Source organism: Pseudophryne corroboree, chromosome 11 (genome assembly GCF_028390025.1).
Source record: "Pseudophryne corroboree isolate aPseCor3 chromosome 11, aPseCor3.hap2, whole genome shotgun sequence".
In the NCBI taxonomy this organism is placed as follows: domain Eukaryota; kingdom Metazoa; phylum Chordata; class Amphibia; order Anura; family Myobatrachidae; genus Pseudophryne; species Pseudophryne corroboree.
In genome coordinates this window covers 217,102,107-217,127,060 of record NC_086454.1, presented here as the reverse complement: position 1 = coordinate 217,127,060, position 24,954 = coordinate 217,102,107, and the positions used below count along the sequence as shown (strand labels likewise).

General features: G+C 46.0%; 1 protein-coding gene across 2 annotated transcripts in view; it reads left to right on the top strand.

The window, feature by feature from the left end:
* Positions 1-24,954, top strand: part of EDC4 (enhancer of mRNA decapping 4) — a 1,121,437-nt gene that overhangs the window by 440,821 nt on the left and 655,662 nt on the right. For both annotated transcript variants that reach the window (XM_063945256.1, XM_063945257.1), the window contains 2 exons: positions 2,471-2,570; positions 2,699-2,879. In XM_063945256.1, the coding sequence (XP_063801326.1) occupies positions 2,471-2,570; positions 2,699-2,879 (281 nt within the window). The remainder of the gene's footprint in view (positions 1-2,470; positions 2,571-2,698; positions 2,880-24,954) is intronic.

The window sequence follows — 24,954 nt, the reverse complement described above, 5'->3', positions numbered from 1 at the left end:
GAGTTTTTAGTTAACCTTTCATTGCCTTCACTCCTGGCTGGGATGCCACAGTCAAATCATGCAGTGTTTTTCAAAAGGATTCCAAGGAAGGGATTTTATGGTGAGTTCATCTGCACAGGGTCACAGAAAGTCTAACTTGCTGGCCACCAAGTACTATGGAGTTGTGAAAAGTTCCTTACTCTATGTTCACATCACATCAAATAGTTGGGCTAGGACGCAGCTTTTCTCTAGGACAATTTAAATCTGTTTGGCTAATGTTGAATATTTTGCATCATGTACAGATGTGAGCATTATATGCATTAATCATTCTCTAAGACATACTAGTGGGACTAATTTTGAGTTGGTAGCAGAGCAAAATTGAGCAAGTAAAGGTGGATACACATTAGACAATGTGCAAACAATGTAATGGCCGTCCCGATTTCCGTTGAACTCCTGGACAAACGATATATAGCCCAATTCAGTTTCATTTGTAGAAGTGGGGGAATCACTAATCAGCAATTTCTGCACTTATGTGCATGCGCACACCGTGCTGTGCGCATGCACGAGGACTGCAATCTCAGTTTAAAAGACGATGGGGGTCGGCGACATTGCAGTTTTTTGGAGGCAACGACCTGGCGTTGGGCGGGGGCGTGTTTCGGACACCATAAGCATCTTCGGACCGTTTGCGGGGCAGGCCATGGCGGGTGCATGACGTCAGACGTAGCCGATGCGACCCAAAACATTGCGGCCCTGCGATTGCCGTCGCCCGCTAGGCTGTGAAGACAAAGAGCTTACCCTTAATATGCGAGTGCTTCACTCTTCATCGATGCGCTCTCATTTCAGCGGGGGGGAAGGAACTGGCATGCAGGGCATCCTTGCACTGTGCTGGGCGGCCCCCTGCTTTCTAGACAAAGTATTAGATTTGCGATTTTTCACAAAACTACAACAAAAGCTGAATTAAGCCCATAGGGGGTAATTCAGATCTACGATCAATAAGTCTGACATCCGGGGGGACGCCCAGCACAGGGCTAGCCGCACCACAGGTCAGGCCCTACCCCCCCCGTGCAGGTGCAAAAGCATCATATGGCGGCAAAGCTTTTACACCTGGCGAGTAGCTCCCTGCTAGCTCAGCTTCTGTGCGCTTGCAGGCCACTACTCAACACGTCCCAGGTCTCAGCGACTCCGTGTGACGTCATGCAGCCGCCATCTGCCCCCTAATGGTCCCGACACACCTTCGTTGTCCAGACCACGCTGCGCCGAAGGTGTTCTAACACCATTGGCACGTCCCTTTCCGCATCGCAACCACCTCTTCCTGCCAGTTAGGCAGAGGCGATCGCAGCCCTGAGATGCTGATAGCTTCTCACTGGGCTCCCGGGGTGCTCATGCGCAGCGTGGCCACTGCGCGTGCGTGCTCCAGCAAGTCCTTCAGACTGCGATCGCTGCAGCAATCCAGTCTGAATTAGGCCCATAGTGCATACACACTGTGCTATCTTACTAACGACCGAATGATAAATTGTGCATCATTAGAGTTTTTGATCGGTAACAATATATCAGGTATATATGTAGATATTGCGTACACACTGTGAGATATGCTGGTCTAATCTGAAGATGTGGCGAAGGATTGTGCGTACACACTGAGCAAAGTGAACAATTTGTCATTCCATTTCTTCGGAAACACTGCACCTTGGTCAAACCATGTTGCACTGTAGGTGGGGCAGATTTAAAACGTGAAGAGAGATTTAATTAGAGATGGGTATGTTAGAACTAAAAATCATTTGCAAGGCATAAATAACGCTGCCCAGTATTTGTGAACTACATTCAAAAGCAGCCAGCATTTATCCTGCACGCAAAAAAATATAATAAAACAAATAATGTATTTGCACCCCATCTATGGTTTTTTCCAGAAACCTTTTTTTTTGGGGGGGTGGTGGGGGGGGGGGGTGTTGCTTTGCTGCCAACTCAGCCCCAATGATACATGCCCAGACATTGGAAGGTAAGTCATTATCATAATGCCACAGGCAATTAGTTATAATAGTAGATTTTTTAAAAACATGATTTGTTTTCAGAAACAACATCTCAGTGTAATTTTTTGGTAGGTAAAAACTATAGATGCAAATCCATTAAATCTAAAGACTCTGATACTCTAGGTACTTTATTTAGGTAAAAGTTCTTTCTGAACAATGACATTTTTAGAACTGGGTTGTCGATAGCATAATGTTTACGTTAGCTGTCCAGTGACCACATGGGATTTTGGAATATTTTTGCACGGAAATGATAAACAATTGGCAATGGTAACAGTTCTCTCAAAATGTTATCAATTAATTATTTTCTTATAGCTTTGTAGGCTGAGACTTTTTCATTTTCCGAAAAAGTTTATTATGTTTCAATAATTATTTTAGTAACGCTATAATATTGTAAACAAAGTTTTAAGAAAATGGAAATTAATTTTTATTGCCTGTTTATATTATTACAACTTTTCTTTTTGTTTAAGTTTTTCACCAGACCCATTTAGCTCCAGTGTTTTACCAGGATTAAAGGCTTCTCTGGATTTGTCTGCCGAGTTCCTGATACTCACTGATGTTCAAAGAAAAGTATGTTCCATAAATGTACTTGTTATTACCACTCATATTTTTTTATTATCATTTTATTTTTTACTTCGTAATTTGCAATTTTTATTAGAGATAAATGTATGTTTTGTATTGTATTTTTGTATTGTTAGGTATTGTATGTGATGGAGTTATTGCAGAATCAGGATAATGGAACAGCATCTTTTATTTCAATTTCTGAGTTTTTACTTACTCATCCTGTTTTGAGTTTTGGAATCCAGGATGTTAGTCGCTGCCGTCTTCGGCATACAGAGGTTCTTCCATCAGAGGTAGAGAATGACAATATCAGTGAAGGTGGGTAAATATAATGCAGACATTTCACACTATCTAAAATACTCTGTAAAGTGCTAAATATTTATCTTCAATGTGGAATTATTCTTTCAAGAAAAAATAGCAAATTTAACAACCCATTATTATATGTTGTATAAACTGTAAAATGCTTTTCTCATACGTCCTAGAGGATGCTGGGGATACTTCAAGAACCATGGGGTATAGACGGGATCCGCAGAGGACATGGGCACACTATAAAACTTTGGGTGTGAACTGGCTCCTCCCTCTATGCCCCTCCTCCAGACTCCAGTTAGATTCTGTGCCCAGCAAGACTGGATGCACAGTGAGGAGCTCTTCAGAGTTTCTCGGAGAAAGACTTTATTTAGGTTTATTATTTTCATGGAGACCTGCTGGCTACAGGCTCCCTGCATTGTGGGAGTGAGGGGAGCGAAGCAGACCTACTTCTTAAGAGTTCAAGGGCCCTGCTTCTTAGGCTACTGGACACCATTAGCTCCAGAGGGTTCGATCACTACAGTACGCCTAGCTGCTTCTTCCCGGAGCCACGCCGTCACCCCCCTCACAAAGCCAGAAGATTGAAGCCGGGTGAGTATGAGAAGATCAGAAGACTTCAGTGACGGCAGAAGACTGCGTTTGAGGTACCTCACGGCACTGCAGGGCACAGTGGGGGCGCCCTGGGCAGCATGGGGGGCCTCAAACAGCACTGGCACAGAGTATAACAGTGCCCAGGCACTTGCTAAGGGAATCCCGCCAGTATAAAGATTTTTTTGAGCGGGACTGAAGCGCGCCATGTAGTGGGCGGAGCTTAGCCGCATAGCTCTCACCAGCGCCATTTTCTCTAACGTCCTAGAGGGTGCTGGGTACTTTGTAAGGACCATGGGGAATAGACTGGCTCCGCAGGAGATAGGGCACTTTAAGAAAGCTTTGGATTCTGGGTGTGCACTTGCTCCTCCCTCTGTCCCTCCTCCAGACCTCAGTTTTAGACTGTGCCCAGAGGAAAATGGGCGCACTGCAGGGAGCTCTCCTGAGTTCTTTGCATTAGAAAGCATTTTTTTTTTCTTTTTTCTAATTTTACAGGGAGCACTGCTGGCAACAGGCTCCCTGCATCGAGGGACTGGGGAGAGAGGAGCAGACCTACTTAAATGATAGGAACTGGACACCATTAGCTCCAGAGGGGGTGAACACAGGTTCGTCCTGGTCGTCCACCCCCGGAGCCACGCCGTCGTTCTCCTCACAGAGCCAGATGAACAGAAGCAAGAAGACGTCTCAGGCGGCAGAAGCTTTCAGCTTCACAGAGGTAACGCACAGCACTGCAGCTGTGCGTCATTGCTCTACATCACCTCACACACTCCGGTCACTGTATGGGTGCAGGGCGCAGGGGGGGCGCCCTGGGCAGCGATAATAACACCTCGTAGATGGCAAATAGGTATATACATGTACAGCTGGGCACTGTACATGTATATAATTGAGCCCCCCGCCATTTTACACGATTTTGAGCGGGACAGAAGGCCGCCGCCGAGGGGGCGGGTCTTCTCCCTCAGCACTCACCAGCGCCATTTTTCTTTCCACAGACCGCTGAGAGGAAGCTCCCCGGACTCTCCGCTGCTTACACACGGTGAAGGGGTGTTTAAAAGAGAGGGGGCACATAATTGGCGGATAAGATATTATACAGCGCTGCTGGGGAAAAACATTTTGTGTTGGTCTCCAGGGTCATTGCGCTGGGGTGTGTGCTGGCATACTCTCTCTCTGTCTCTCCAAAGGGCCTTAAAGGGGATACTGTCTTCAGAAAAGAGTTTCCCTGTGTGTGTGTGTGAAGTGTCTGTACGTGTGTGTCGACATGTTTGACGAGGAAGGCTCGCTTAATGTGGAGGGGGAGTGTTTGAATGTCAGGTCGCCGTCGGCAAAGCCGACACCGGACTGGGTGGATATGCTGAATGTCTTAAATGCAAATGTGAATCTCCTGCATAAAAGGTTAGACAAGGCTGAGGCTAGGGATCAGTCAGGTAGCCAGACTGTGCCTGTCCCTGTGGCACCAGGACCTTCAGGGTCTCAAAAGCGCCCCATATACCTGGTCGCTGACACAGATACGGACACAGCTACTAACTCTAGTGTCGACTATGAGTATACAAAATTACAGCCGAAGGTGGCAAAGGGTATTCGATACATGATTATTGCCATAAAAGAGGTTTTGCATATCACTGAGGAACCCCCTGTCCCTGACACGAGGGTTCACATGTATAAAGGGAAAAAGCCTGAGGTCACGTTTCCGTCCTCATTTGAGCTAAGCGAATTGTGCGAAAAGGCTTGGGTGTCTCCGGATAGGAGAATACATGTTCCCAAACGGATTCTTATGGCGTATCCTTTTCCCCAGAATGCTAAGAAGGTACCGCATTATCAAATGCAGTCCTTTCGTTCCAATAAAAGCAAGGATAGGATACGATGGGAATCTTTGCCTAAAGTAGACAAGGCGCTGACACGCTTATCCAAGAAGGTGGCACTGCCTTCTCCGGATACTGCTTCCCTCAAGGATCCTGCTGATCGCAAGCAGGAAATTACCATGAAGCACATTTACACACATTCAGGAACTATAGTTTCACCGGCCATGGCGTCGGTTTGGGTTTGTAGTGCTGTCGTGGCATGGGCAGACTCCTTATCTACGGAGATTGACACCTTAGATAGGGATACCATTTTAATGACCATTGAGCATATCAGAGATGCTGCCTTGTATATGAGGGATGCTCAGAGACATTTGTTTACTAAGCTCCAGAATAAACGCTATGTCTATTTCTGCTAGGCGACTCTTGTTTGTGGACCCGACAGTGGACGGGAGACGCCGACTCAAAGCGGCATATGGAGTCATTGCCTTACAAGGGGGAGGAGTTGTTTGGAAGGTACGAGGATCGACCTTTGTTGCCAGAGGTAAAGGCAAGGGAAAAAAGCTGTACTTGGCTAGTTCCCAAGAGCAGAAGTCCTCCCCTACTTCCGCAAAGTCCACCGCATGACGCTGGGGCTTTCCGGGGGGGGGGGGGGGGGGTCAGATCAAGTGGGGGCACGACTTCGTCTTTTCAGCCACGTCTGGGTTCTCTCACGGGTGGATCCCTGGGCAATAGAGATGGTTTCCCAGGGATGCAGACTGGAATTCGAAGACATGCCTCCTCGGCGGTTTTTCAAATCTGCTCTGCCGGCTTCCCCGTCTGAGAGGGAGCTGGTGTTAGCTGCAATTCACAAATTGTACATTCAACAGGTGATAGTCGAAGTTCCTCATCTCCAGCAAGGAGAGGGTTATTATTCATCCCTGTTTGTGGTACCGAAACCGGACGATTCGGTCAGACCCATTTTAAATCTGAAATCCCTGAACCTGTACTTGAAGAGGTTCAAGTTCAAAATGGAATCGCTCAGAGCGGTCATCGCCAGCCTGGAGGGAGGGGATTGGATTGTGTCCCTGGACATAAAGGATGCGTACCTTCATGTTCCGATTTTCCCTCCTCACCAGGCGTTCCTGAGATTTGCAGTACAGTACTGTCACTACCAATTTCAGACGTTGCCGTTTGGTCTTTCCACGGCCCTGAGAATTTTCACCAAGGTAATGGCGGAAATGATGGTGCTCCTGCGCTGGCAGGGCGTCACAATTATCCCGTACTTGGACGATCTCCTCAAAAAGGCGAGATCTCAGGAGAAGTTGCTGGACAGCGTGTCTCTGTCCGTGAAGACGTTGCAGAGGCACGGCTGGATTCTCAATTTACCGAAATCCCAGCTAGTCCCTGCAACGCGTCTGACCTTTTTGGGTCTGATTCTAGACACAGACCAAAAAAAGAGTTTTTCTTCCAGTGGAGAAGGCTCAGGAGCTCGTAGCTCTGGTCAGGAACCTATTGAAGCCAAAAAAGGTTTCAGTGCATCATTGCATGAGGGTTCTGGGGAAGATGGTGGCTTCATGCGAGGCCATCCCCTTCGGCAGGTTCCATGCCAGGACCTTTCAATGGGACCTATTGGGCAAATGGTCCGGGTCCCATCTACACATGCAAAAACAGATCACCCTGTCTCCCAGTGCCAGGGTATCTCTCCTGTGGTGGCTGCGCAGTGCTCACCACCTGGAGAGTCACAGGTTCTGCATTCAGGACTGGGTCCTGGTGACCACGGACGCGAGCCTCCGAGGTTGGGGAGCTGTCGCACTAGGGAAAAATTTCCAGGGTCTCTGGTCAAACCTAGAGACTGGTCTCCACATCAATGTCCTGGAGTTGAGGGCCATATACAACGCCCTACGCCAAGCGGAGGAATGGCTTCGTAAAACAAACCGGTTCTGATTCAGTCAGACAATGTCACGGCAGTGGCTCATGTAAACCGCCAAGGCGGCACAAGGAGCAGAGTGGCCATGGCAGAGGCAAGCAGGATTCTACGCTGGGCGGAAGGCCATGTAAGCGCACTATCAGCAGTGTTCATCCTGGGGGTGGACAACTGGGAGGCGGACTTCCTCAGCAGGCATGACCTGCATCCGGTAGAGTGGGGACTTCATCAAGAAGTCTTCACACAGATCACAGATTGGTGGGGACTGCCTCAGGTAGACATGATGGCGTCCCGCCTCAACAAAAAGCTAAAGAGGTATTGCGCCAGGTCAAGAGACCCTCAGGCGGTTGCGGTAGACGCTCTGGTGACACCTTGGGTGTTCAGATCGGTCAATGTGTTTCCTCCTCTACCTCTCATACCCAAGGTGTTGAGGATAATAAGAATAAGATGGGTCAGAACAATCCTCATTGTTCCAGATTGGCCAAAGAGGACTTGGTATCCGGATCTGCAAGAGTTGCTCACAGAAGATCCGTGGCCTCTTCCTCTAAGGCAGGACCTGCTGCAGCAGGGGCCCTGTCTGTTCCAAGACTTACCGCAGCTGCGTTTGACGACATGGTGGTTGAACGCCGGATCCTAGCGGAATAAGGGATTCTGGAGGAGGTCATTCCTACCCTGATCAAGTCTGGGAAGGACGTGACGTTGAAACATTATCACCGTATATGGGGAAAATATGTTTCTTGGTGGGAGGCCAGAGCTGCTCCTACGGAGGAGTTCCAGTTAGGCCGTCTGCTACACTTCCTCCAAACGGGAGTGAATTTGGGCCTAAAATTATGGTCCATAAAGGTTCAAATTTCGGTCTTATCCATTTTCTTTCAAAGAGAATTGTCTTCTCTTCCTGAAGTACAGACTTTTGTGAAGGGCGTGCTGCATATTCAGCCTCCTTTTGTACCTCCGGTGGCGCCTTGGGACCTTAACGTGGTATTAAGTTTCCTCAAGTCACCTTGGTTTGAACCACTCAAAACAGTGGAGTTGAAATACCTCACTTGGAAAGTAGTCATGTTGTTGGCCTTGGCTTCTTCAAGGTGTGTTTCGGAATTGGCGGCTTTATCATATAAAAGCCCATACCTGATTTTTAACGTGGATAGGGCAGAGTTGAGGACTCGTCCTCAATTTCTGCCCAAGGTGGTTTCATCTTTTCATATAAACCAACCTATTGTTGCCTGTGGCTACACGGGACTTGGAGGATTCCGAGTCCCTGGATGTGGTCAGGGCTTTGAAGATTTTTGTGACCAGAACAGCTAGGATCAGGAAGACCAAAGCTCTGTTTGTTCTGTATGCGGCCAACAAGGTCGGCGCTCCTGCTTCAAAGCAGACTATTGCTCGCTGGATCTGTAACACGATTCAGCAGGCACATTCTTCGGCAGGATTGCCATTGTCTAAATTGAGTAAGGCCCATTCCACTAGAAAGGTGGGCTCTTCTTGGGCGGCTGCCCGAGGGGTCTCGGCACTACAACTGTGCCGAGCTGCTACTTGGTCGGGGTCAAACACCTTTGCAAAGTTCTATAAGTTTGATACCCTGGCTGAGGTGGACCTCCTGTTTGCTCATTCGGTGCTGCAGAGTCATCCGCACTCTCCCGCCCATTTGGGAGCTTTGGTATAATCCCCATGGTCCTTACGGAGTCCCCAGCATCCTCTAGGACGTTAGAGAAAATAAGATTTTACTTACTCACTTGTGATTGGTGAACTATTATATATATATATATATATATATATATATATATATATATATATATATATAGAAAGCAAAAAAGTGGAGCACTCACCACTCTTAGTCCTGAAACATGCACCAGATTTATTTTACTGACAGCATAATTCAGCTGTACCTTACAGCATATAGGGTATCTCAAACGTTTTCGGTCCCACACAGACCATCATCAGGAGAATATCAACAGTTGTCAAAGAAAGCTGTCTTATCCACACCACAAGTCATCAGCTGCATATTTGGCCATGCCTCACCGGCTCCTTAAATACCCTAAAGTTCAAAAAACGCGCCAAAAAGGCGTCATAGTGACATCATTGTATGGGCGGAGCCACCAAAGCCGCACTCGATTATTACCAGTAAATATGTTAACCCAATCTATTGTACTTCACCTACTGCTTACTGCACCTCACAGTGCCTTTAATCGCGTGGCTAATCCACATACCAAAATGTATATCCATCTTACCTCGTGGTGCTACGCTCGTCCACGGATGCCTAAACAACTCGCCGGGGGTCGCAAAGCTACTTCCTGTACCCAATGAACCGCAACACGTGACATCGGGTCACGTGATCACGGAAGTGACGTGCCGCGATTGGTTGCTAAGTAACCACCAACTGGGTATGAAAAAAACGACCCAGACTATTACTACTCAGTGTCACCTGACCATTGGGGATACATCCCCTACTGGTCGCATAGCAACCCTACAACAAGATTAACAAGGGTACATTCAAAACAATACATCTTATCCGTATATTCCTGAAAGGGAGAATCCCCTTCATTCATTACACGGAATTATAATTTTAAATACACAACCTTATTTGGGACTTTATACAGGTTGAGTATCCCATATCCAAATATTCCGAAATACGGAATATTCCGAAATACGGAATATTTTGAGTAGGACTGAGATAGTGAAACCTTTGTTTTATGATGGCTCATTGTACACAAACTTTGTTTAATACAGAAGTTATTAAAAATATTGTATTAAATGACTTTCAGGCTGTGTTTATAAGGTGTATATGAAACATAAATGAATTGTGTGAATGTACACACACTTTGTTTAATGCACAAAGTTATAAAAAATATTGGCTAAAATGACCTTCAGGCTGTGTGTATAAGGTGTATATGTAACATAAATGCATTCTGTGCTTAGACTTGGGTCCCATCACCATGATATCTCATTATGGTATGCAATTATTCCAAAATACGGAAAAATCTGATATCCAAAATACTTCTGGTCCCAAGCATTTTGGATAAGGGATACTCAACCTGTATCCCATTTGTTATTCCCACGGGCTATCTAAATGTACGGGTAAGGAACAATATCAAAACCTCAGATGGCTGATACTATCAGGTAAACATATACTAATTCAACTATTAAAAGGGCAAGGAGCTGGTGAAACATCGCGGACATCATATAACACATAACATAAAAAAATCCCACATTGTTAAACCAAAATTTTTTTTTCTACTACTATCATATCTAGAGAACAGTTTACATTTTTTGTCTAATATTTTAAGAAAATTTTTATTATTATTTTTCATATATATAAAATTTTATAAAGATTTTTTCTTTCTTTTTTTAAAACTATTATTTTACTGTGCATTGGTCCTATATCTATTATCTCAAAAAGACCCCTAATGGGTTATTTTCAATGAGTCCATGCTGGGCCAGTGTCCCCAACCTAAAAATCCATCTGGCCTCCAATTTCTTCAGGATCATCGCTCGGTCACCCCCTCTTATAGGGTCTGGTACCCAATCAATGAATCTGCATCTAAGTGCAGACACCTGATGTCCTGCTGTCAGATAGTGTTGGGCGACAGGTTTATCTGTCCGTCCTGAGAGAATTGCCTGGTGGATTGAACTCCTATGGTTCGCCATTCGTTCTCTGAAACTACACGTCGTCATTCCAACATATGCTAATCCACAGGGACAATTCGTTTAATTATGACCCTTTTTCTCAGCTTGATATGTTTGGTCATTTGAGGACTTTTTATTACACTTTTCCAAATTTAAAAAAATTTTTTTTTTTTCTGTCTATGTGCATTGGTCCTTCTCCCCTTGGTACTAATTCAATGATGGGATATGATCTCTAAAAGTGTAGGAGATGACCAGTAATATTGTCATTATATTTGATATCTGTTTACTATATGATTTATTGAGATGATTCATCTAGTTGTCTTGTAGAACGGTATTTGAGAATCCACTGTTATAATGTCTCAATCAGAAGTAGTCTTTTTTGATGAAGAATTATTGTCAGCCGCAGAAAATCAGCTGATATCATTGACAGATGACGCAGAAAAGGTATATTTTGACCACTTTGAGTTTACAAGACTCCCTGCGGAGAAACCTACTGATTTAGTGTTTAAGATTACACGCTTAAAAAAGAGGGACATTGAACTGACACTCCACGGCCAGTTTTTATCTGAGTATCACAGGTCCAAGAGGATACCACGAGTATTCCGCATCACTAATACTCCAACTATTGGTAGAACCAATGCTGTATTCTGCAGCAAGTGGTGCGGAGTTCTCAATAAATGTTCTCTGGACCTAATTTTATTGGTCATTGAGGAGGTTGGTATTGAGTTGGTAAAAGTTTGTGGTGAGATCGCAAAATTTGAAAAAACCAACTTGACAACTCTTAAGAATGATAAAACTGAAAACTGGTGTGACAAAATTCAGAGTCAGATTGATGCATATAAGGAAGATCTTGTTTCCTTTAAGAGGAAGAAATTACAAACTGACCAATGACTACGCTACTCATAATGTATACAGATGGCTGTCAGGTGGTCCTAGTAGCGGTAGGAGACAAAGACCATTTCGCCCACAGAGAGCGAGGACTTTGCCAGGGGTTGAGTCCTCTACCTCACAGTCAGCCTCCGACTCAGAACCCTGTGCCCCACTCCCACCGAGCGGTTTTTTAGGCAGGGGCAGAGGAAGCCTCAGGCAAGCAATGCAAGAAATCGCAGAGACCGCATCCGCGGAGAGGGGGACGCAGGGCAAAGGTGGCGGAAAAAGCAGACATAGGGTGTGTATTTAATTTATCGGATCATATTCTAACAGAGGCTGAACACTCGCTTCTGTCATTAGGGTTGAGTTTTGTACCATCCTCTAAGCATGATGAGTTTAATTTTGCCATTGACCATTTTAAGTTTGGTAGGAAACTACGATTAAGGGATTTCTTTAGTGATAAAGAAGGAGGAGGAGCTGAACAATTAGGTAACCCCTTTTTGAAACTGAGCCTATTTGATCCACAAACATCGAATGCGAGTATACACACCTTTCTGAGAATGACAGAAAATGATTGTAGGGCTAGTACTGATAGGAGGGGTTTTGATAATTTGAACACGGAGCAAAGGCAGGCACTTAACTCCTTGAGGGATAATGATGCGATTGTGATCCGCCCCGCCGATAAGGGTGGGGGTATTGTTATACAAATGACAGCAGATTATGATAGAGAGATCAGACGTCAGTTTGCGGATGTCACCACATATTTTAAATGCCAGATGAACCCTATCCCGGGTATTAAAAGGAAGGTTGACACTGTGATTGATATGGCCGTACGAAGTGGGTGGTTGACTGAGCAGATTTCATCCTTCCTAAAGACTGATCATCCTATCTGTCCATTAATCTATACTCTACCCAAGGTCCACAAGTCTCTTGTGGACCCCCCTGGCAGACCTATTATCTCTGCCAGGGGTTCCCTGCTGCAGCCTTTAGCAATTTTTGTAGACAGCCTTTTACAAGAATTAATTCCATTTATACCAAGCTACCTCAGAGATAAAAGCAATTTTTTGGAGAATATCCTTGAGTTAGTGGATGTTGATGAGAGCGTTCTTTTTGCAACTTTAGACGTGTCATCATTATATACTATAATCCCCCACTCAGCAGGTATTGATGCTGTTAGGAGACTTATGGTAAAACGTAAGTCTCAGAACCCCCCTTGTGAATGTATCCTTGAATTACTGGAATTGATATTAGTACATAATCATTTTTCCTACCAAGGTGACTATTATTGATTGATTGGGTACCAGACCCTATACGAGGGGGTGACCGAGCAATGATCCTGAAGAAATTAGAGGCCAGATGGATTTTTAGGTTGGGGACACTGGCCCCGCATGGACTCAATGAAAATAACCCATTAGGGGTCTTTTTGAGATAATAGATATAGGACCAATGCACAGTAAAATAATAGTTTTAAAAAAAGAAAGAAAAAATCTTTATAAAATTTTATATATATAAAAAATAATAATAAAAATGTTCTTAAAATATTAGACAAAAAATGTAAACTGTTCTCTAGATAGGATAGTAGTAGAATTTTTTTTTTGGGTTTAACAATGTTGGATTTTTTTATGTATATGATGTCCGCGATGTTTCACCGGCTCCTTGCCCTTTTAATAGTTGAATTAGTATATGTTTACCTGATAGTATCAGCCATCTGAGGTTTTGATATTGTTCCTTACCCGTACATTTAGATAGCCCGTGGGAATAACAAATGTGATATAAAGTCCCAAATAAGGTTGTGCATTTAAAATTATAATTCCGTGTAATGAATGAAGGGGATTCTCCCTTTCAGGAATATACGGATAAGATGTATTGTTTTGAATGTACCCTTGTTAATCTTGTTGTAGGGTTGTATCCCCAATGGTCAGGTGACACTGAGTAGTAATAGTCTGGGTCGTTTTTTTCATACCCAGTTGGTGGTTACAACCAATCGCGGCACGTCACTTCTGTGATCACGTGACCCGTGACCCGATGTCACGTGTTGCGGTTCATTGGGTACAGGAAGTAGCTACACGAACCCCAGCGAGTTGTTTAGGCATCCGTGGACGAGCGTAGCACCACGAGGTAAGATGGATATACATTTTGGTATGTGGATTAGCCACGCGATTAAAGGCACTGTGAGGTGCAGTAAGCAGTAGGTGAAGTACAATAGATTGGGTTAACATATTTACTGGTAATAATAGAGTGCAGCTTTGTTGGCTCCGCCCATACAATGATGTCACTATGATGCCTTTTTTGGCGCGCTTTTTGAACTTTAGGGTATTTAAGGAGCCGGTGAGGCATGGCCAAATATGCAGCTGATGACTTGTGGTGTGGATAAGACAGCTTTCTTTGACAACTGTTGATATTCTCCTGATGATGGTCTGTGTGGGACCGAAAACGTTTGAGATACCCTATATGCTGTAAGGTACAGCTGAATTGTGCTGTCAGTAAAATAAATCTGGAGCATGTTTAAGGACTAAGACTGGTGAGTGCTCCACTTTTTTGCTTTCTACAATTGGATGCTCGTGAGAGCTTCTTTGGATGACACCCCAGCGGATGGATTGTGATCTAAACGTGAGTGCGACCCATATATATACATATATATATATATATATATATATAGCGCGCTAGCAGGTCTGGTTACTGACTCCAGAACCGGGATAGGCGCTGGGTGTGAGCTGGCAGAACTCTCTCTCTGTCTCTCCAACATGCTCTGCTGTGGGTCTGTCTCCTATTGCCCCAGTGTGGTTGTGGCTGTCGGTACATGTGTGTGTCGACATGTCTGAGGCTGAATGCTCTTCCCAGGAGGAGGCTGGTGTGGGGACAGACAGTTCTGTGAGAGTGACAGTGCCGGCACCGCCGACAGATGATTGGGTCAATATGTTGAGTGTTTTAAACACAAATGTGACTAAGTTGGCTAAGAGATTTGATAAATCTGAGTCTAAGAACCAGACATGGAGGAAATCCATGGAAGATGCTTTGTCACAGGTCCAGACCCCTTCGGGGTCGCAGAAACATGCATTTGCCCAGACAGTAGATGCAGATACCGACACAGACTCTGTTTCCAGTGTCGACTATAGTGATGCCAGATTACATCCAAAACTGGCTAAGAGTATTCAGTACATGATTGTGGCGATAAAATGTGTTACATATCACTGAGGACCCTGCTATTCCTGATACGAGGGTCTGCATGTTTAAAGGAAAGAAACCTGAGGTAACGTTTCCTCCCTCTCATGAACTGAACGCACTTTTTTTGAAAAAGCTTTGGAAAATCCTGACAAAAAGATACATGTTCCCAAAATAATTCCAATGGCATATCCGTTCCCCTCTGGGGACAGGGACAGCTGGGAGTCAACCCCACGGTAGACAAAGCTTTATCGCGTCTATCCAAAAAGGTGGCGCCTCCGTCCCCTGACACGGCAGCACTAAAGGATCCTGCGGATTGTAAGCGGGAAAATACCCTAAAATCCATTTCTGTCACTACAGGGTCGCTACTCAGGCCCGCTGTTGCTGCGACATGGGTGAGTAGCGCTATTGAAAAGTGGGCAGATAACTTGTCCTCTGAGGTTGATACCCTAGACAGGGATAGTGTGCTTTTGACTTTCGGTCACATCAAGGACGCTGCAGCATATTTAAAGGAAGCTGTAAGGGGTATTGGCCTTTTGGGATCAAGGGCCAATGCCATGGCAGTCTCAGCTAGGAGAGCATTGTGGATTCATCAATGGAATGCTGATGCTGACTCTCTAAGAAGGCGATGGAGTCTCTACCGTTTAACGGTAAGGTCTTGTTTGGTGACGGCCTCACTGACCTGGTGTCTACGGCTACCGCGGGTAAGTCATCTTTTTTACCTTATGTTCCTGCACAGCAGAAGAAATTGTCTCACTATCAGATGCAGTCCTTTCGGCTCAACAAATTCAAAAAAGGACGCAAGTCCTCCTTCCTTGCTGCGAGGGGGATAGGAAGGGGAAAAAGGTCACAGGCTGTGGCAAGTTCTCCGGCTTCTACCAAATCCACTGCATGACACTGGGGCTCTGCTGCGGGAGTCCGCAACAGTGGAGGCATGTCTCAAACTCTTCAGTCAGGTCTGGGTGCACTCCGACCTGGATCCTTGGATAGTAGATATAGTAACCCAGTGGTACAAGTTAGAGTTTCAAGACGTGCCCCCTCACCGATTTTTTAAATCGGCCTTGCCAGCTTCTCTTCCAGAAAGGGAGATAGTAAGCGCTGCAATATTAAAGTTGTGTCAAAATCAAGTGATTGTCACGGTTCCCCTGTCTCAACAGGGGAAGGTTTTGATCCAAGCCTGTTCGTGGTCCCGAAGCCGGACGGTTCAGTCAAGACAGATTCTAAACCTCAAATCCCTCAATTTCTTTCTGAAAAGATTCAAGTTCAAGATGGAGTCTCTACGAGCAGTGATCTCTAGTCTGGAGGATTGGGATTTTATGGAGTTGGTCGACATAAACGATGCCTATTTACATGTCCCCATATATCCTCCGCATCAGGCTTACCTGAGATTTGCTGTGCAGGATTGTCATTACCTATTTCAGATTTTGCCGTTTGGTCTGTCCACGGCTCCGAGGATTTTCACCAAGGTTATGGCGGAAATGATGGTTCTCCTGCGCAAGCAGGGAATCACAATTATCCCGTACTTGGACAATCTCCTCATAAAGGCGAGGTCCGAGGAGCAATTGTTTATGAACGTTGCTATTTCACTGACTTTTGCAACAACACAGTTGGCTCCTAAATTTGCCAAAATCACAGTTGGATCTAACGACACGGCTGTCGTTCCTGGGTATGATTCTGGATACAGAACTGCAGATAGTTTTTCTCCCAGTGGAAAAAACTCTGGAAATACAGAACATGGTAAAACAGATTCTGAAACCGGCAAGGGTGTCAGTTCTTCACTGCACCCGGTTGCTGGGGAAGATGGTGGCAGCCTACGAGGCCATTCCGTATGGCAGGTTCCATGCCAGAGTGTTTCAGTGGAACCTGCTGGACCAGTGGTCCGGGTCTCACCTGGACATGCTCCGGAAAATAATTCTATCTCCCAGGACCTGAATTTCCCTTCTGTGGTGGCTGCACAGTTCTCATCTTCTGGAGGAAGCAAGCCTCCGAGGCTGGGGAACAGTCACACAGGGAAGAAATTTTCAGGGAAAGTGGTCAAGCCAGAAAGCTTGTCTACACACAAACATTCTGGAATTAAGAGCCATCCACAACGGCATACTGCACGCAGAACATCTTCGGGGTCTGCCGGTCTTGATTCAGTCAGACAACGTGACAGCAGTGGCGAACATAAACCGCCAAGGCGGAACAAGGAGCAGAGCGGCAATGGGCGAGGCTACGAAGATCCTTCGCTGGGCGGAAAGACATGCCAGAGCTCTGGCAGCGGTCTTCATTCCAGGAGTGGACGACTAGGAAGCAGACTTCCTCAGCAGACACGATCTCCATCCAGGAGAGTAGGGTCTTCATCAAGAGGTCTTTGCAGAAGTGGCAAGTCGTTGGGGAGTTCCTCAAGTGGACATGATGGCGTCCCGCCTCAACAAGAAACTTCAGAGATATTGTTCCAGATCAAGGGACACTGAGGCGATAGCGGTGGACGCCCTAGTGACACCTTGGGTGTTCCCTCCACTTCCACTCATTCCAAAGGTGATAACATTTTTTAAGAAGAACAAGTGTTCAGGCGATCCTCATTGTTTGGATTGGCCAAAAAGGGCTTGGTATCCAGATTTTCAGGAATTTCTCATAGAAGATCCCTGGCCTCTAACTCTTCGGGAGGACCTGTTACAACAGGGGCCATGCATGTATCAGGACTTACCGCGGCTGCGTTTGACGGCGTGGCGGTTGAGCGCCAAATCCTAGCCCAAAAGGGTATTCCTAGTGAAGTCATTCCTACACTACTTCAGGCTAGAAAAGAAGTAACGGCAAAGCATTACCACCGTATTTGGAGAAGATGTGTCTTTGTGTGAATCCAAGAAGGCTCCTACGGTAGTATTTCACCTGGGGCGTTTGCTCCATTTCCTACAAGCAGGTGTGGATGCGGGCCTAAAGTTAGGCTCTATTAAAGTACAGATTTCGGCCTTGTCGATCTTTTTTCAAAAAGAATTGGCCTCCCTTCCAGAAATTCAGACCTTCGTAAAAGGTGTGCTGCACATCCAACCTCCCTTTGTACCCCCAGTGGCACCATGGGATCTTAATGTGGTGTTGCAATTCTTGCAATCTCATTGGTGTGAACCTTTGCGCAAGGTTGAGTTAAAATTCCTTTCTTGGAAAGTGGTCATGTTGTTGGCCTTGGCGTCTGCAAGGCAAGTGTCTTGAGTTGGCGGCTTTTTCTCACAAAGCCCCTATTTGATTTTTCATGCTGATAGGGCGGAGTTGAGAACTCGTGAGCAGTTTCTGCCAAAAGTTGTTTCATCATTCCATGTTAACCAGCCTATTGTGGTGCCTGTGGCTACTGACGTCTTGGCGGAGTCAAAGTCTTTCGATGTGGTCAAAGCTTTGAATATCTATGTCGCCAGAACGGCACAGATTAGGAAACCAGAGGCTCTGTTTGTCTTGTGGGCTCCCAACAAGATTGGGGCTCCTGCTTCTAAGCAGACTATTGCGCGCTGGATTTGTAATACGATTCAGCAGGCTCATTCTATGACAGGATTGCCGTTACCGAAATCGGTGAAAGCCCATTCTACCAGAAAAGTGGGCTCATCCTGGGTGGCTGTCCGGGGAGTCTCGGCGTTACATCTTTGCCGAGTTGCTACTTGCTCGGGTTCAAACACCTTTGCGAAATTTTACAAGTTTGATACCCTGGCTGAGGAGGACCTCTTGTTTGGTCAGTCGGTGCTGCCGAATCATCCGCACTCTCCCGCTCGTTCTAGAGCTTTGGTATAAACCCCATGGTTCTTGAAGCATCCCCAGCAACCTCTAGGACATATGAGAAAATAGGATTTTAATACCTACCGGTAAATCCTTTTCTCTTAGTCCGTAGAGGAGTTACTCTCATGTTGAGTTTAGTCAATCTGTGACTGTTGTTGGTCATGCCGTTGCATGCGTTGTTGTTGAATGCCATGTTGTACGGCGTGTTAGTGGTGTGAGCTGGTATGTGACTCAGCTTATTTAACAATAATTAAATAAATCCTTTTCCTCGAAATGTCTGTCTCCCTGGGCACAGTTCCTATAACTGGAATGTGGAGGAGGGGCATAGAGGGAGAAGCCAGTTCACACTCATTCAAAGTCTTATAGTGTGCCCATGTCTCCTGCGGATTCCGTCTATTCCCCATAGTTGTTGAAGCATCCCCAGCATCCTCTACGGACTAAGAGAAAAGGATTTACCGGTAGGTATTAAAATCCTATTATTTACAATCAGAGCTCAATAATGCTATTACTTATGTTATATATTTAATGATGTTATTTACAGATATGTCCTCTTACATCTTTGTTCCGTGCGCTACAAATCACGTTACATATTACACGTAAGTGCAGTGTGACTCGGTAGCGCCAAGTATCTTTTTTGCATTTTTTTCCTGTAAAAATTAGTCTGACACAAAGTAATGTAATAGGATGCACAAACAACTTCTGATTAAAATGATATGCAGGATGCCTATATTCTGTGTGACTGCAGCTGTATTTGCATCCAAAATGCTATAATTCAGTGTTTCCTTGAAAGCACTGTAACGTGGCATTTCTGATGCAGATAGAGCCAGAATTACACACACTGTAGGCACACTGCTTATTGTTTTAATCAGCAGAAGCTACTTGTGTGTCCTATTACTTTACGTCCCAGGCGCATTTTCGCAGGATAAGCCCCCCAAAAAAGATGCTTGGCGGTACAGAGTCAAGCCACGGCATGGCACATCTTCAATGGCTGTTTAGCATGACAGCAGAAAAGATGTCAGAGGACACCCTCGTATGTTACATGGTGTATTCATACATATAATATATATACATACACAGACAAAGAGAGAGAGTGAGTTAGATATATATTTCTGCAGCAGGGTACACTGGTATTCCTCAGGGAATAACATCAGGGTGCAGAGTTGGATCCTGGGAACAGTCAAAGCTTTAGGGGTATATTCAATTGAAGTCAAAAGCTGACGTCTGTCGAAAAGACGGCAGTTTTCAACTTTTTTAGGTCGGAAGGGGTTCCGACCTATTCAATCTAACCCCAAATTTTTCTACAAGTCGAGGAATTCAACTTGTCGAAAAGCACGTGTATCGGCGGATTAGCTGGTTTGGCTCCCTTTTTCGACCATCTCAATTCGACTTAAAAAAAAGTCGAAGTGAGATGGGGAGAGCAGCGCCGGAGTATGTCACAGCCGCCGCTCAAAGCAGCGTCCACACGGCTCCAGCAAGCGAGACCTTGCTTGTTGGAGCCGGGTGGACCCTGCCGTGAGCGGCGGCTGTAATGCAGGGACGGGGAGAGGCAGAGAGACGGGGGGTGGGGGGGAGACGGGGGAGTGCCGCGGCGGCTCTCCCCCGTCTCCCCTCCTGCATCTCAATTCGACTTTTCTTAAAAGTCGAATTGAGATGTCATTGAATAACCCAAGTTGGATCCATTCCGACAGAATGTGCTTGTATGTATGTATGTATATATGTGTGTGTATATGTGTATATATATGTGTGTGTATGTATGTATGTATGTATGTATATATATATATATATATATATATATATATATATATATATATATATATATATACAGTATATAGACCCCTTGGTGAAGTCAGCCAGAAAAAATGCGTTGGCTGTAACTCACTGACTCCATATACTAAGATAAGCTCAAAAACTTTTTCCCTTACGTCCTAGAGGATGCTGTGGTCCTGTAATATATTTAGCTGCATAATACTGTATATCAGCATTTAGGTCAGTTTAATTACAGACGTTGTATTAATAGGAACCTTGGTGTAATATTTAAATTCCTAATATATCTTGCATTCTAGCAGATGCTGTGAATTTATTTAGTACCATGGGGTATAAACGGGTCCACCAGGAGCCATTGGCTCCTCCCTCCATGCCCCTCCTACCAGATTCAGTTTAGAAAATGTGCCCGGAGGAGCCGGTCACAGCTAGGGGAGTTCTCCAGAGTTTTCCTAGTAAAAAGTATGGTTAGTTTTTTATTTTACAGGGTTGCTGCTGGCAACAGCCTCCCTGCAGCGAGGGACTAAGGGGGGGAGCAGTGTCCGCCCTGAGGGGTCTGAGCCACTGTTTTCCGCTGACTGGACACTGAGCACCAGAGGGGTCGGATCGCTCCCCGCCACAGGGCATCGCTCACCCCAACAGCATGCCGCCACCCCCGTACAGAGCTGAAGAAGTGGCGAGTGAGACACCGACCCCCCTAGCAAGCGGGGAGCCGGTGTGAAGCTGACGGCAGCGGGGATGGAAGCGCGGTATTAACTGCGCTCCTGGGAAGGCTCAGCGGTACATGGTGCGGCGCTGTGAGGGGCGCCCTTGGCCAGCGCTTACCCCCTACACTGGTCCAGAAGCCTGTTGGGGTCCCCGGATCTCAGCCAGCACTAATTCCTTAGGCCAGTATAATCCATGAAGAGCGGGAAGACAGCACCATTAAGGTTGCGGAGCTTCTCCACACAGCGGACCCAAAAGCGTTTCAGCACCATTTTCCTGCCTGCACAGCGCTAAGAAGGACAATCTGGTCTCTACACAGCAACTCCAGCTATATGTAAACGGTTCCAGGGGGTTGTAGAAGGGGGGGATGCTGTAATACGACTGTGTGTATCCTATTTAGGTGCACAGTCAGCTCTGATAAATGGTCTCCCTTTGGTAAAAGCGTTGTGTGTGGGTTGGCTCCAATCTCTGTGTGTCTCTTGCCATTCTTGGGGGGTAAACTCTGTTTGCCCTCACCTGTGTGTTTGTGTAGAGTTTTTGGTGGTCTCCTTTAGCCATGTCCAGGGACAATATGTCATATGTTGCAGAGGATTTATCGTCCCAGGATGATTCCATTCCATGTAATTAGGATAGCACTGGTTTAGCACAGATACCAGCAAGGGAACCAGAGTGGTTTTCCTCTATCAAATCTTGGATTTCTCATATTTCTAACAGGGTTGCAAGTAATGAATTTGCAACCCAGGTATTACAGAGCTCTATGGCAGTATGGCCAGTTTCTGGTACCTCAGGACGCTCCACTATATACCCCATAAGCGTGCGCTTGCACATGTCACACAAAACGACACAGATACCAATTCTGACACCAGAGGCGGTGGTGGGGATGTGTCGCGTGGGTGCAATTGATGATAGAGGCTATCAGGGATGTGTTGAATATTAATGATACCACACCTGGCAAGGTAGAGGAGGCCTTTTTCACTGAAAATAAAAAAGCCTTGCTAACCTTCCCTGCAAATTATATAAAAAGCATGGGAAAACCCTGAGAAAAAAATTCCAGGTCCCTAAAAGTGTACAGGTGGCATTTCCTTTCACTGAGGAGGATAGAAAAAAATGGGAAAACCCGCCGATTGTTGATGCATCTGTGTCCAGACTCTCAAAGAAGGAGGTTTTGCTTGTTCCAGGATCTACCGCCTTAAAGGAGCTGGCTGATCGAAAACTTGATAACACACTTAAATCAATGTACACTGCTTCAGGGGCCATATTAACTCCCACTATTGCTAGTTCATGGATTGCAAAGGCTATAGTAAAGTGGTCGGCTACCTTTCTTGAGGATTTAAATGCAATGGATAAGGATGATGATGCATTATTTTTACGCAACATAAATGATTTAGCAGGTTTTATGGTAGAATCCATGAAAGACCTGGGTTCCATGGCTGCGGGAATATCTTCCATGTCTGTTTCAGCTCGTCGGGGACTGTGGCTGTGCCAGTGGTCGGCTGACGTGAAATCCAGGAAAAGTATGGAGGCCCTACCCTAGACAGGTCAGGCTCTCTTTAGGGAAGCTCTAGATGTGTGGATATCCACGGCTACTGCGGGTAAGTCTCCGTTTCTTCCCTCAGCAGCACCTGCTCCGAAGAAATACTTCTCTTCATCTGCAACACAGTCCTTTCAGCTTAGTAAGCCTAGAAAGGGCAGACCGTTCTATACCTTAAGGGGAGGTCGCGTTAAGTCCAAAAAACCTGCCGCTGCTGGTTCCCAGGAACAAAAGCGTTCTTCAGGTACGCCAAAGTCCTCCGCATGACGGTGGACCGCACGTCCTGGAGGTGGGGCCAGTGGGAGCGAGGCTCCGACACTTAAGTCAAGTAGGGGTATCGTCCGGCCTGGATTTCTGGGTAATATATATTGTATCCCAAGGATACAGGCTGGAATTTCAAAGTTTCCCTCCTTATCGTTTTTTCAAATCAGGCTTACCAGCTCTGTTGGCAGACAGCACTGTATTACAAGAAGCTGTCCAAAAGCTGGTGGAGGCACAGGTCATTGTGACAGTTCCTCCTCCAGCGCAGGCCACAGGTTACTATTCGAACCTTTTCGTGATACCGAAACCAGATGGTTCGGTCAGGCCCATTCTTAACCTAAAATCATTGAACCCCTTTCTAAAGGAGTTTAAGTTCAAGATGGAGTCCCTCAGGGTGGTGATATCAGGTCTGGAAGAAGGGGAATTCCTTGGATATCAAGGATCGTACCTCCACATTCCGATATGACTGCTGCATCAGGCTTATCTCCGTTTCACATTGCTGGACTGTCATTTTCAGTTCCAGGCCCTGCAATTCGTCCTCTGCACAGCACCAAGGATGTTTACCATGGTGATGGCAGAGATGATAGTTCTCCTCTGCAAACAAGGGGTGAACATTATTCCATATCTGGATGATCTGCTGATAAAGGCATCATCCAAGGAGAAGCTGCTGCAATCCATTGTTCTCACAACACGCCTCCTCAAAAGTCATGGTTGAATTCTAAACCTTCCAAAGTCACATTTGGAACCAACCCAGAGGTTGTCCTTTCTGGGAGTTATCCTGGATACGGAAGTGCAGAAGGTGTTTCTTCCGCAGGAAAAGGCGTTGGTAATACAGACTATGGTCCCGGATGTCCTGAAGCCAGTCCGGGTGTCGGTTCATCAATGCATTCGCCTGTTGGGAAAGATGGTGGCCTCTTATGAGGCTCTCCAGTACGGGAGGTTTCACGCTCGGAACTTTTAACTGGATCTTCTGGACAAGTGGTCGAGATCTCAACTCCACATGCTCTTATGAGGCTCTCCAGTACGGGAGGTTCCACGCTCGGAACTTTTAACTGGATCTTCTGGACAATTGGTCGAGATCTCAACTCCACATGCACCAGAGAATTCGCAGGCCCTGATTTCGCTCCTCTGCTGGTTACAATTACCTCACCTTCTGGGGGGCCGCAGGTTCAGGATTCAGGATTGGATCCTTCTAACCACGGATGTGAGACTTCGGGGCTGGGGAGCAGTCACTCAAGGAGTAGCTTTGCAAGGATGGTGGTCAAGCCTGGAAGCTGGCCTGCCCATCAACATGCTGGAAATAAGAGCCGTCTACAACAGTCTTCTTCAAGCGGCTGCTATTCTAAGAAATCGGGCCATTCAAGTGCAGTCGGACAACGTAACAACAGTGGCTTACATAAACCGACAGGGGGAACGAAGAGCAGAGTGGCAATGTCAGAGGTGACAAGAATACTCCTTTGGACAGAAAAACATGCTTTTGCGCTGTCAGCCATTTTCATTCCAGGAGTAGACAACTGGGAAGCAGACTTCCTCAGCAGACACGATCTCCATCCAGGGGAGCGGGGTATCCATACGGAGGTAATCAAGGAAATAACATACCTTTAGGGATTACCCCAAATAGACATGATGGCCTCTTGTCTCAACAAGAAGCTTTGGCGTTATTGTTCCAGGTCGAGGAACCCACAAGCAGTGGACGCTCTGGTGTCTCCTTTGGTGTTCCTGTCAGTGTACGTGTTTCCACCACTCCCACTCATCCCAAGAATCCTAAAGCTCATAAGGAGAACAAGGGTTCAAGCGATCCTCATTGCTCCAGACTGGCCGAGAAGGGCTTGGTACGCGGACCTCCTGAATCTACTGCAGGAAGAACCGGGGCCTCTTCCTCTTCGGGAGGACCTGCTGCAGCAGGGGCTGTTTGCCTATCAAGACTTACCGCGGCTACGTTTGACGGTATGGAAGTTGAGTACCTGATACTTGCTCGGAAGGGCATTTTGAAGATGGTCATTCCTACCCTGATGCATGCTAGGAAAGGGGTAACGTCTAAACATTACCATCGTATTTGGAAGAAATTATGTCTCTTGGTGTGAATCCAAGAAGTTTACTATGGTGGAGTTTCAACTTGGACGTTTTCTCCTCTTCCTGCAGGCAGGT